Here is a 13,996-nt window from a genome sequence, read left to right as displayed (position 1 = left end):
CTCATAGAACTGGAAGGGACCTTGAGAGATCATCAAGTCCAATCCCCTGCCCTCACAGCAGGATCAAGTACCATCCCTGATAGATTTGTCCCACATCCCTAAATGACCCCCTGAAGGGTTGAACTCACAACCCTGAGTTTAGCAGGCCAATGCTCAAACCACTGAGCTATCAGTTAAACAAACAAGCAAGGGATTTCTAGTGCTGGTGAAAGTCACCATTTGATAATACTGGAGAGGGAAGTCCCTAGAAAGGGTGTGGCACAGGCCACAGCTGCACGAGGTTCCCATAGATGCACCCACCAACAAGCTTCACGCCAGACCACAGGGATCATCTCTAGGGGCAAGAAGGAATGCTGCCTACCTAGTCATTTAACCCTTTGTCTTCCTTTGGAGGCAATCACAAAAGAAGCAAGTCAAAGCCAATTTTGATAGTGGTTTTGCTGTACTGAACCTAACACCCAAATCCCAATAACTGGCAACACCAAGGGACTACTTCCAGATTCTTGCCCCAAGTTACGTGTATATTGCTGATTCAGAAACAGCTGCATGCAAAGCCCTGATCTTCATTACCTTGTAGTCAAGCAGTTCAGGTTTGGTTGCAAACAGTCTGTTACAGTGCTGACACTTGAGTTTCACAACCGTGCGGGCGAAAGTGACTTGCTGGGACTGAGCAGCGAGCCTCTGGAGACCAGCTGCAGCTGAGCTGCTCATGGAGCTGGGGGAGACAGTCGAGGTAGTGCCACCTGATGCCGATACTGTTGCCCCCGAGGGAATGCTCACAATAACCTGACCCTGTGACAGGGGCACCACAGAGGAGTTCATTCCTGTAGGCTTGTTGAACAAGTTCTGTTGGGAAGCAATTGAGGAAGGTACATTTTGCAACAGGAAACCCATCTCTTGGTGATTATACCACTAGTCTGCCACTCTATTAATTGAACTTTGAAAGAAAGTCTTAGACATGATACCTGAAAAGCTACAACGCAGCTGTAACTGCAGAAATTGCGTATGCTCCCATCGGACATAGCCAGGTGATACTGAGGGATTGCTGAAGTTTTACAGCTGTTACACTGAACTTGGACACCTGATGGAAAACACAATGAAAAAAGAAAACCCAGTTAATAAAAACAAACAAAAGCACTGCAAATAGCTTTATACTGTGCGTACCCAAACCAACAAGGATTCGTAATTTAGATATATGTTTAAGAAAGAATATGACCAAATTCCTAGCAAATAAGCAGCAGCAGCTAGGAGAAATTGAGCACTTTATGGTACGTTGACATGAGCATTGCAATACTGGTACTTAGTGCCTGTGTAAAACTTTACTTAATTAATGCCCACAGTAATGCTGGTAGGTCAGTAAGAATTTGCTCACTTTACAGGAGAAGCATCTGAGGGACAGAAACTAAAGCCAATGGGGAAACGAGCCCAATCTGGGATATTAAAATGCAAAACTTCTGACTTCTGTCATTTGTGACACATAAACCACTCACCCCTCTTAAAACAAAAGAAAAAACACAAAAGTTGCTGTTTAAACAATAATACCTTTGAGGGGTTTGGCAGAAATATCATGAACTATGCACAAGATACAGGAAGCAAAGTACTAGAGTGATTCAAGTCAGCCAAGTGCTTTTGACTAGATGAAAAGCTATGATTTTTTAAAATTATAATTGAAACATTGGAACAGAGTGTACACAGAATATGAAAGAAGATATGGTCCTTGGTAAAATCCCATGGCTAATTGGCTGAGAAAGACATTTGCCTACAAAGAATTGGAGTATTTTGCAAACAAAGGCCAAGAAACAAAGAGTTTATTAGATATCAAAAAAACAGACAGAGCCACTTTTAGGGCTATCAGCATCCTAAGCATGTAAGTAAGTAGAATCCTGCAAATCTGCGGATATTCACTTTATACCCATGGGTATCCACGCCCGTGGGTATCAATTTGGACAACCATGGCTCATTTTTGTGGCTACAGATGTGGATACTCTACAAGTAAGTTTATATCAAGCACACAAAGTAAGACAGTATTTATACTGTAAGCACTGTAAACTTAATAGTTATGAATACAACAAGAAAATGCATAGCTCTGATTTCAGCTTATTATTCAATTATTATGAAGTTTGCTTTCAAAATGAATTACATTTTGTCTAAACTAGATGGAACTATGGATGTAAAACAAAAACAAAGAAATAAAATTACCTGCAGATGTAACCATTTTAACTCTGTAGGCTGACAAGCAGTTAACAGAGCAAAAGAGTTCTGTCTTTCCTAAATTATTTGTGCTCTCTATCATCTCAGCTGAAGATCTCAAAGACTTGCACAGTGCACAGGGTGTAATTTTTGCTGACTTCTGTAGAAAGAATAAAATATGTCACTCGTTTGGAGCTTAAAATTTGCATCAAACCTGCAAATGAAGCACTTAGGCATATTATACGTACATAATAAGAAATACAATTTCACATTTTAAGTTATCATAATGTTATATACTTATATTTCTTAATGTAGTCTTATGCTTCCTCATATTTGTTTGTACTTCTTATCTTATATCTAGACTGTAAACCTGTCTTTCTGTGTGTTTAAATAGTACCTAGCATGATCGGATTGGGGCCTCAACACAAACAATTACACATCTCACAGCTTTTGTTGGAGTCATTGAAATATTTTGCTAACATTCACTTTCAAGTCACCAGCGAGGTAGGTATGCAATATCACCATTTTCACAGATGGAAAGATAACAGCACAGACAAGTGAAGTTACTTGCCTACAGAGACAAAGTCCATGGCAGAGCTGAATATAGAGTTAATTCCCATCTCCTAACCTTAAAAATGCATTTGCTTCTGTAATCAAGTAATATCAGAACTTTGTGGAAGGACACAAGCGAAAGACAGATTAGATACAATTTAAAGATTTAAAATATCACAAACAAGCAGCTGATTAGAACTGAATACTATTTTGGTTATATAACTGTTAAGTTATATAAAAACAATAAAAGATTTATTAACCTTTCATTTTCTTTATCAGCTTTGTAAATATTATTATGGTGGTGCCAGTAAGGTCTCCATAGTAAGCTTATGCTGAGATTTGTACAAACATAACTAAAATCCCTTTTTTCAATGTTTAACTGCAGCAGCAGTCAAAAAAGTGAACAGAATGTTAGGAATAATTTAAAAAGGGATAGAGAATAAGACAGAAAATATCTTATTGCCTCTATATAAATCTATGGTACACCCACATCTTGAATACTGCATACAGATGTGGTCTCATCTCAAAAAAGATATATTGGCATTGGAAAAGGTTCAGAAAAGTGCAACAAAAATGATTAAGGCTTTGGAACAGGTCCCATATGAAGAGATTAAAAAGACTGGGACTTTTCAGCTTAGAAAAGAGGAGAATAAGGAGGGATATGATAGAGGTCTATAAAATCATGACTGGTACGGAGAAAGTGAATAAGGAAAAAGTTTTTTTTACTTGTTCCCATAACATAAGAACTAGGGATCGCCAAATGAAATTAATAGGCAGCAGGCTTAAAACAAACAAAGGGAAGTTTTTCTTCACGCAGCACACAGTCAACCTGTAGAACTCCTTGCCAGAGGATGTTCTGAAGACCAGGAATTTAACAGGTTTCAAAAAGAACTAGATAAATTCATGGAGGTTAGGTCCATCAATGGCAATTAGCTAGAATGGGTAGGAAAGGTATCTCTAGCCTGTCAGAGGCTGCGAATGGTGACAGGAGATGGATCACTTGATGATTCCCTGTTCTGTTCTCTCCCTCTGGGGCATCTGGCATTGGCCACTGTTGGAAGTCAGAATACTGGGCTAGATGGACCGTTGATCTGACCCAGTATAGCCATTCTTATGTTCTTAATTAATTACTGTCTAAATTTGTCCTATCAGCTCTTAAGACAACAATTTTGTGGGTCATTTTCTGGGTGAAATGTTTATTTTTTCCAAGCAAACATGATAAAAATAATCATTTTGAAATTCATCCCAATTTTTTGGACCTAGGTAATCTGAACATTAGAACTACAGGCTCTTCAGCTTCCATACCGCATGCTTACTCTATTCTAAAGCTTAGAGATTTTTTTTTCTATTTGTCAGAATATTTTTGTTATAATTATAAATCAACAGCTAGTGTCCTTAAGAGATACCATTGTAACATCAGTGGTGAAGATGAAGGACTAGAGAAATATGGATGACTCTCTCAGCCCTGGTCTACACTAGGACTTTTTTCTGAAATAACTCCCCCAAAGTTGAATTTATAAGCGGCGCCTCCAAACTACCACACCTGTTATTTCAAAAGAACAGGCTGTGGAATTAGAAATCTGTACACCTGCTTTTCATCAGGAGTAACGCTAATTCCAAAATAGTTATTTTGAAATAACATTAGTGTGGATGCTCTGGTGCCGCTATTTTGGAATAATTACTCCGTAGAGTAATTTGAACTAATTACTCCCTAGTGCTTCCTGGGGCTCTGAGTCTGAAGTAGCGTGCCCAAATTAATGGAGCTAGCCTCTGACTAATGTTGAGGCTTCCCCGTAGTATGGACACACTGAATTTGTTAAATCAGGAGTTAAGTCAAATTTGGTAATTTTGAAATACTTTCCTAGTGTAGACATGGCTTCATTGTTCCCTCCCACATTGCCACTCACTCATCTCCCTATGCAGAGTCATCTCTCCACTTGTACTAGCTCCCCACAGCACTAAGTTGGAGGAACAGAAGAAGAAATGGGGATGTGGGATTATTAGAGATGTGGGGTTGTTAGAGAGGTGAGGGTGTGGCACTGTTCCCTCTAATTCTTTCCCATTCAAGTGCAGAACAAATTTTGTTCTGTGCACCAAGGCATATGCAGATGTGCACCATCAGCAGAAACACCCTGCCGGCTGTGGACACTCAGCTAATCATCTGGGCGGCATTTGAATCTCTCCTGGGTGGCCACTCAAGAGCTCAGCTTACAGGGAACACAGGAATAGAGAGACACCTAAGTCCCTCCACTGATCTACAGTTTTACAGCTACCATGTTTTAAAAATTTCTTCTAAAAATGGGGACCAAAAAAAATGAAGAAAAAAAAAGAGGGAGATAGCAAGTGACTAAAACAAAATAATCTCAACCATAAACTCGATTTCTCAAAGTCCTGGAAGAGAGAGAGTAGGGGTGGGGGGAGAGAGGAGGGAATTATTTGCATCATTTACAGGAACAGAACTTGGAAGAGAATAAAGAAGGAGGATGGAGGCTGACAACAGTACAGGACAGTTACAGTCATTTGAGTGCCTTGACTATAATTTTCTTTAAATTGTTCCATTGTTTAAATTCAGCCTTAACTCTGGATTTTTCAAGTCACATTTTTTTGGGGAGAACAAACAACATTCTTATAATTTTGTACCCTGCAGTTATTGGTATATACTCTCAAAATCTTAATGTAGATTTTTCTCTGGAAAGGTATTAACAAAATACATATCTGTGATACAGAAACAGGTATTTTATACAGCTACTGGCTTCATAGGCGTGTGCATGGGGTGTGCCCAGGCACACCCTGATGTCTTGGGCCAGCTAGCCTGAGCCATTTTTGCGCCCTGGGCCCCACCTGGCCTGGCAGCACCGCGCGGCCCAGCAGCACGGCGTGGCACTCCCGAGGTGCCTGGGAACACCCTCACCCAGCACGGCAGCACCGCGCGGCACCCCTGAGGCGCCTGTGAGCGCCCCCGCCCAGCACGGCAGTATGACGCGGCGCCCTTGAGTGCTCCCGCCCTTGAGCGCGGCGCCTGGCCCTGCAGCACCACGCGGCACCCCCGCCTGTCCCAGCAGCACCGCACAGTGCCCTGGGGGCGCCCCCGCCCGGCCCTGCAGTACCATACGGAGCCCTGAGGGTGCCCCTCCCCAGCCCTGCAGCTTGGGCTGGCTCTGACTCCAGCCCTGCAAGCTGTAAGGCAGAAGCTGAAGGTGGTGGTGGGGGGAATAAGAGGAAGGGGTGGGAGAGGAAGGGGATTTGCGGAGGGGGAGGGTGGAGAAGGAAGAAAGGGGAAGGGGTGGAAGGGGCTTGTACGGATGGGGAGAGGAGAGGGGGAAGAAAGGGGAAGGCACCAAAGGGACAGGGTAGAGGAGACACAAATGCTAGGGGGGGAAGTGGAGACAATGAGGAAAAGGGCAGGAGAGGAGGTGTCAGTGGGAGGGGGGACAAGGTGGGGGGACAAGGTGATGCTGAAAGAGGAGAGGGAAAGGGCATTGGGGATTGGAGGGGGAGGTGCTGGGAGAAGGCTTGACAGAAGGGGTAGGCATGAGGAAGGTGGGGTTGGAGCAAGTCATGTGTGAGGGCACAGGGGGATGAAGGGAACGGGGGCAGAGGGTGGTGAGGGGGTGGGCATCAGGGAAAAAAGGGCAAAAGGGGTAGGGGCAGTGAGGGAAGGGGGAGGCACCAGAAGGGTGCAGGGGTAAGGGAAGGTGCAGGTGCCAGGGGATTCTGGGGGTGAAGCAGAAGGGCAGACACCTGCAGGGGAGGGACCAGCACCAGAGGAGAGAGGCGAGAGAGGTGTTAGACGAAGGGATGAGGAGGGGTAGCTCACATGATCAGAGTGGGGCTACTGGAGGAGTGGGCACAGGGGGGAGAGAAGGGCTGGTGGAGGAGGGGCAGGTCTCAGGAAGGCTGAGGGCAGTGAGAAGGGCAGGAGTCAGAACAGCAGAGGAGGGTGAGGGGTTGGGGGGCAGCAGGCACCAGGGGAGTTGATGGAGCAAGGGGAGGAGACATGGCAGCAGAGGGGAAAGGTAGATATTTATTAATAACTTGGGTGCCACAATGGCACATCCAAATAAGCCACATGAATTCGGAACTGGTGTACAACACAAAATTCATTCTGCTCATGGGAGGAAACTCTTAGAGGGAACACTCCCCCTCCCCCCCCCCCGCAGCCTCTCCACCCCTGGGAGCGCGGTGCTGGGAGGGGAGGCGCCGGCCCCGGGCACGAATTAGCTGCCCACACTCTGGGCGCGCGGCGCTTGTGGGGAGGGGGGAGTGGCTCCAGGTGCACAGCGCTTGGGGGATGGCGCCAGCCCCAGGCGCACGGCTATGGGGGGAGCGCCGCCCCCGGGCACACAAGTGTCCCCGCCCTCTGGCGCCTGGCAGGCGAATGGCCACGCCCCCTGGCGCCCGGCAGCCTCAGATGGTTGGGGACCACTGGTCTAGACTACATGGCTCTGGTGACAGAGCCATGTAGATTAGTTTACTAGACATACACAAATGAAGCAGCGATTCCAATAATTGCCACGTCATTTAAATTAAAATGGCTGCCGCGCCGAGCCGATCAGCTGTTTGTCGGCTCAGCGCGCTAGTCTGGACGCTCCGCGGTTGACGTTAAAGGCATCTGTCGACCGCCCCAGTAAACCTCATCCCACGAGTCATAACAGGGCTGTCGACAAATGCCTTTGATGTCGTCTGCGGAGCATCCAGACTAGCGCGCTGAGCTGACAAACAACTGATTGGCTCAGGACGGCAGCCATTTTAATTTAAATGATGCGGCAATTATTTAAATCACCGCTTCATTTGGGTATGTCTAGTAAGCTAATCTACAATATTGACCATCCACACTGGATAGCAACAATTGGCTACTACAGTAGAGTCCTGATTATGCAACATAAACGGGACAGACAGGTAGTCGGATAACGGAAAATGTTGGATGATAGGGACTCTACTGTAGCCGGCGCTGCTTGGTCCCTATCCCTGCCTGGCCCTAGCCCCTTCCCTCCTTGCAGCTCCCGGGTGCGGGCCGGGAGAATGGCCCCGCTCGCTCTCCTGGAGCCGCTGATGCCGCTCCTGCCGGCGCCGCTTTGTCCCCGGGTGCTGCAGGCATCAGCGGCTCCAGGAAAGAGACGGGGCAGCGAGCGGGGCCATTCCCTCGGCCCGCACCCTGGAGCCACTGATGCTGCTCCTGCCGGCGCCGCTTTGTCCCCGGGAGCTGCAGGGTCAGATAAAGCGGAATGTCGGATTACTGAAGGTTGGATAATCCAGGCTCTACTGTACCTACTTTTTTAAAAAAACTAAAGTTCAGAAAGTTCAGTAAATCAAGCAGGGCTGGGAAGAGAGGAAATAAAGCTTCTCAACTCACTGTCATATGAAAATGTTTGACACATATAACAACTCATTTATGCAGCACAAATGGATTCATCCAATGATATGCAACATAAAGCTTAAGTTTGAAATTATTCTTTCATATAGATTTCTACTGCATAAAGATGCATTTTTCTCCCTTTTCCCAGTTCCTTTTTTATCTAAGGAACAGGCCTGAAAGCAGATTTAAGCCATAATTTTCAGTAAGGATCATGGTTTTGAAGGTATATTTTTGCATCTGCACATCAATTAACTGCAGATACAATGCCACCATTTAATCAGCCAAATACTTGACTTTGTTTGCAAATCGGGTATCTTGACATCTTAATCGTAATACCTGAATGGATAACACAAAATGGAGGTTAAATTTAAAAATATCAGGGCCTTATTACTGATCTCTTATACAGTGCTACAAATCTACACGGTACCATATATAAGTGTCAAACAGGTAACTGGTTCCTACACTTAAAGATAACAAAGGGCTTAGCCATTACAGCTTGAATATTCAACCCAGCTCTTTTTTAGAGGCTTGAGATATAGTTTGGAAGTCAACTTGAATTTCTCTATAGTTAGTGGTGTTTGGATATGAGACTTTGGTTCAGGTCTATTTCTAGTGGAGTATGAGGGAGGTTACCATATGCTGGTAAGCCATTTTAGGCATACAAGGTAGTCTGAAAAAAAGCTATGAAGACAAAATTACATTTTTGAGCTGAACTTAAGAAACCAAAGGACAGAAAGATATTCCGGGAAGTTAATAAGACCTGAAGTCTCCTATCAATCGACCATGTCTATTCCTTAAGTGGTCTAATTCTAAAGTTCACACTTATCAATTAAAGTAACTTCTCAATCAAAGGCTCACAGGAGGTTTCATAAGTATAAAAAAAAATACCTGTTTGTAACCAGTAACACATGTTGAACTGCAGAACTTCTTTGACTGTCCTTCTATTTGAAGAACATGGCATTGTCCAGAGCCACTGTAACAGTAGCCCCCACAGTTCTCACAGCAGTTCATAGTCAAGTTATTAGCAGAACGGAATTTGGAGAAGCAGGCATCACTGCAGAGTTTGTGTACAACATTCTGATAATTTACTTCATGTCTAATCTAAAAAAAGGAAAAGTAAAATAGTGGATGTCTGAGATAAACTGTTCTGATTTGCAGGAAATTCAAACTAGAAAGTAGTTGTATATAAGTTACCACTGCATTCTTCTGGCACATGCTGCACTTGGTTGAAATGCTGTTAGTATGAATAGTAACAACAGGTTTCCTTTTCAATTCATACGTGGAAAGACATGACTGACTGCAGAAATCCTTGCTAGAGTTTGTATTATCAAACTGAGCAGTGATCACATCCTTTGGATTTAGGATGTCTCTATTAAAAAAAAAAAAGACACTGAATAAACTTTGAGTTCAAACCAAACACATTCTCTGGAACAGAAATAATGCAGCAACAGGACAGCATGATAGTCCCTCACTCCCATTGCCTTTATTTCAATACAATAGCCTTCCTCGACTCTAAACCCTGCAGAATAACTTCTTTGTTTAAAAATCTTATTTTCAAGGTTGGCTGTGTTTTTGCTGTTGTGGCTGCTTTACATTAACTTAGATAACCTGGTTTGGTTTGATGTCACTGTCTCTGTTTTTAAATTAAGGATGTTAAGAGGTGGGTAATTGATACAATCTGTACACCATTAGTCGATAAGGGAAGGACTCTGTCCCAGCTCGCACTGAGTCCAAGAGCTTTCCCCCGCTGCAGCTCTACAGTTAAATGTAGTAGGAGCTGGGCACGCAGGCAGCCCGGCAGGATGTGGAACAGCCTCTGCTCACAGCAAACCTGGGCCTGCTGTGGGCAGAGGCTGCTTTGTGGCAGCCTCCCGTTTCCCCCCATGCTGCTGCCTCTATAGAGGCAGCAAAAAGGAGGGGGGGGGGGAGAGAAGAAAATGCAAGTAGTTGACTTCACTAGCTGCTTACATCCCTTTCAAAGGCTATTAATTTGCTTCAAATTATGATACATATTTTATACTGATTCAAGATGGAACAGCTACACCTAAAATTTCTCTTGGTTTAGTTTAGAGATAAGATATGAAAGAAGATTTAATTTATATACACCATAGCTGCTTCTGCAGAAGCAGACAATAAATCCTTATTCAATGCTACTTTTTATTCAGAACAGGTTTTTCAAATTATGCCTGTACTCAGAGTTGTCGACTCGAGTCCCACTACTTGAACTCAAGTCCGACTTAAGTCACCTAGGTGACTCGACTTGAGACTTGACTCGGGTTCATTGTTTGTGACTTGAGACTCGACTTGAGACTTAATTTTATTAAATCGACTTGGTGAAAAAACTGTCCGAAAATGCCAATATTGATGGCTTGTACAAAAGTGACTTGACATTTTTTAAATTAAGACTTGAGACTCGATTTGGGACTTGACTCGAAAGTGACTTTAGGGACTCGAGACTCGACTTGGACGACTTGAAGACAACACTGACTGTACTATAAAGGGTAAGGTTTCTGTTTCCATACCTGACAGAGTTGTGAGCATCTGATTTAGGACCTGATATCTCCCTAAACCAGAATCATGCTAAATGATTTAATCTCTTCAGGTCAGCAAGGGTTAGATATTATATAATGAAGTGCCAACAGCATGCTCTCAGGTGGCTTCTTTGGTCAAAAACTTAATGGATAAAACTTAAATAGAGAGACTACCCCTACTGCGAAGTTTGTGAAATAGCTTAGAGAGGTAGAATTTGCAGGGAATCTCACGAAATACAGTCAGCTACTAAAACTTGAATTTACTTCATTGACTTTCGAATTAAATGTATTTCTGAAGGGAAAATTGGTGGTAGAAGTGGGTATTGGAAGAGAGGAGAGGTTGCAAACAGTGATCCCTAACAAGCTAACTATGCGTCACAAACAAAGCCTTTTATTATTCATCTGAATTTTAGTCATTACTAGAATAAGTTATAATGCGGCTTTACTTTGAACAGCTTGAGCATGTCTTCTTGGTCGAAGCTGGTGGACGAGAAGTTGGAACAGTGTATCCAGTGAGGCACAACGTGGAGCAGAAGAGCTGAGTAGAGCCTTTCCTCTGGTATGCTGTTTGTCCCTTCTGGAGGATTTTTTTACAGCCAGAACAGGAAACCCGAATGGCAGTGGTTGGAACTGAAGGCAACATTTTACTCATGCCAGAGGATGGCACAGCAGGCTGGAAACCTGATGTCAACTGTGGAGCTAGAATAATCAAGAGGAAATATATGTTAATAGCTAATATATACTGGGTGAAATTCACCCTATGCAAAAGACTAGTCTCTACATTTGAGGGAACTGGGACAGATGGACAGACACCCTTCCCCCCACTTGTGGTGGGCTTCTGCACAGGAGCAAATTCCACCACTGTTACCATTAAATACATACATCTACATCGCTGTCAGATTTAATTCTCTCTTGGGTTCTCAAATACAAGCATTATGTAGGTCTCCAATTGAACAGAGTCCAGAGTGTCTATAAGCTGAACCAGACTTCATTGCTGCTGCACTTAGACAGCAAATGAAAAGCATGCTAACCCATGGGGTCATTTTCTTGAAGTTGAAACATGTGGAAGAATTAATTAAATTTGATCTTTCCTGTTCCTTACCAAGAGGACTGCCACTGACTGAAAATACAGCACTGATCTTCAGTTCCCCTTCCTGAGTTTTTGGCTGCTGGCCATACTCCTGAACAAAGGAAAAAGGAAACCAAATAAACAAATCTAACTAAAAGTGACTTTAAAACAAGCTAAATGACATCAATTCCTTAATAATGTGCTATTGAATATAAGGTCCAAAAAACAAAAAAAAATGAGGACTCTTTATAAACTTATGTCAATAACCAAGGGCCAGAAACATACCAGACATTGTTGCATACAAAAAACATGTTTGTACCTACTGTGTTTGCAAAACTCGCATTAGTGTATGCAAATTGTGTAGCGATGTGTCGAGATTTCCTAGGAAGAATCATATGTTCTCTTCCACCATTATATTTTCAAGACACTTTGATGGCCAAACCTTCAAACTAATGCATGCTTCTTCCCCAAATAATAAGCAGCTATTAGAAAGCTTTTCATCTACAAAGAACATTACAACTAAGTATTCTTCCCCTTGTGTTCTAAAATAGAGACAAGTATAATCCTCAGTTTACGTATGAGAAAACAAATATTAAGTGACTTCCCTACGGCCATAAAGGAAGTATGTGTCAGAATTAGAATACGGTGTCCCTGTTCTTCCATTCAGACCAGGCTCTGCTTTGTGCCATCTCCAGACATTTAAACGAAACAGCAGCCACCACCCAGAAGCAAGGCACATTCTATATGTGGATTCTGAAGTTTTAAAAAAATAGTTGAATGAAACTATATAAAAAAAGCTTCCACAATTTTCAAAACACACAATACCTTAAATGTTCTATAATGGAATCTATAAGGCAGACAAAGATTTATCCTATTTACAGGCATATGGGGACACAAAAATCCACATACTGTATATAATATCAAGTTTTATAATATTTCCATTGGTAATGGAGGAAAATTTCAAACATTTTTAGTAATATAACTAAGCTACATCTCTTTCAATTTCCCACAATACCCAGGGGTACTAGTCCACTTTCGGAGCTGATGAACTGCAACATTTAAAGTTTGTCCTCTTTTAAAAGTGAAGTTTTATTTGCGGGGAGCAGAACAGAGCATTTTTAAAGTATTAAATTCTAATTTTTTAACTATAACACTTTAAAACAATTGAAAGCCACTACAACTTTTAAGGTTTATATATCAGGTCTAAAACCAGCCATTTTAACAATTTTAATTATAGTGTTAGTTGCAGGCACTGTTGGTAATGGGAATAGGATCCCACCCTGATGTCCATTATGCAGGATTAAGTCCTAGGAGAGCAAAATTTCAAAGCAACACAATTTAGCTAAAAACTAGTAAGCATCAGCCTTTATCGCTAGCTGCAAAGGGTGTTATGTATATCAGATTTTTCTCTAATCACATTCCCAATTTAACAAAGACAAATTAAGAAATCCCTCACTTGCCTTCAATATTTTTCCTGAAAGTTGCTTACTATAGTGTTATTTTACTCAGGGGATTTGTGTATCTAGGAATTTAAACTTCACTGATCTGTTTCCAAGTCTTCACTGACATTTACTGATATGACCTTTGATAAGTATAAGATATCCTGCATTAAGTTCTACTGTCATAGACAAACCCATGCAGCCTGAAATAAGAATCTGCAAATTATTACATACAGGAATGAATATTTAATTGTAGAGAATAAAACAAAAAAAAGTTAACTTCTCCAACCAAACACTGATAGAGATACCAACTAGCAAGTTGTAGAACTCATACATACATACACAAAATGTTCATGAACTTTGCACAAAGTGAGGTGAAATTTCAATAAATAGTCGTTACAAATTATATTTCCAGTTTTAACCAGTACACAGAAAATTTCTTTACATATATCTACGAATAATATCTTTGATCACTTGGTCATAGAAGACACCAGGATACAACTTTCTGAAGATTTTAAAAGAAAAAGAAACAAAAAGACTAAAAGGAGCAGAGAAGAAAGAGAGAGAGAGAGAGAGAGAGAGAGAGAGAGAGGGAGACAGAGACAGACAGACACTAACTAATCATCATAATACCCTATGACCATGATCACCAACCCGTTGATCGCAATTGACTGGTCGATCGGGAGGCATTTGGAGCCCCCCATTTCTCCCCACCCCCCAAGAAGCCCCACTACCTACCTCCAGAGATAATGGAAATAATGTCGGCTTCCTGTGGGGTGGAAGGAAGTCCGGCAGTTGCGCATCACTTCCGGGGTTTCAGGAAGTATGCAGGCTGTTCCCCCATCCCAAACAACCGGCG

The 13,996-nt window shown here is 42.5% G+C and overlaps 1 protein-coding gene across 11 annotated transcripts in view; it reads right to left on the bottom strand.

The window, feature by feature from the left end:
• The window catches only part of ZMYM4 (zinc finger MYM-type containing 4), a 64,826-nt gene that overhangs the window by 27,518 nt on the left and 23,312 nt on the right, over positions 1 to 13,996 (bottom strand). For all 11 annotated transcript variants that reach the window (XR_012897631.1, XM_075908937.1, XM_075908941.1 and 8 more), the window contains 7 exons: positions 11,732 to 11,810; positions 11,076 to 11,328; positions 9,293 to 9,467; positions 8,987 to 9,199; positions 2,200 to 2,350; positions 966 to 1,081; positions 571 to 846 (listed from right to left, as the gene is read on the bottom strand). Coding sequence is in view for 10 of the 11 variants with exons in the window: in XM_075908937.1 (XP_075765052.1) it covers positions 571 to 846; positions 966 to 1,081; positions 2,200 to 2,350; positions 8,987 to 9,199; positions 9,293 to 9,467; positions 11,076 to 11,328; positions 11,732 to 11,810 (1,263 nt within the window). In the remaining variant the exon portion in view is untranslated. The remainder of the gene's footprint in view (positions 1 to 570; positions 847 to 965; positions 1,082 to 2,199; positions 2,351 to 8,986; positions 9,200 to 9,292; positions 9,468 to 11,075; positions 11,329 to 11,731; positions 11,811 to 13,996) is intronic.

Source organism: Pelodiscus sinensis, chromosome 25 (assembly GCF_049634645.1).
Source record: "Pelodiscus sinensis isolate JC-2024 chromosome 25, ASM4963464v1, whole genome shotgun sequence".
NCBI classification, from domain to species: domain Eukaryota; kingdom Metazoa; phylum Chordata; order Testudines; family Trionychidae; genus Pelodiscus; species Pelodiscus sinensis.
The sequence above is the reverse complement of the archived record's forward strand: the minus strand, read 5'-3'. Positions and strand labels throughout refer to the sequence as shown.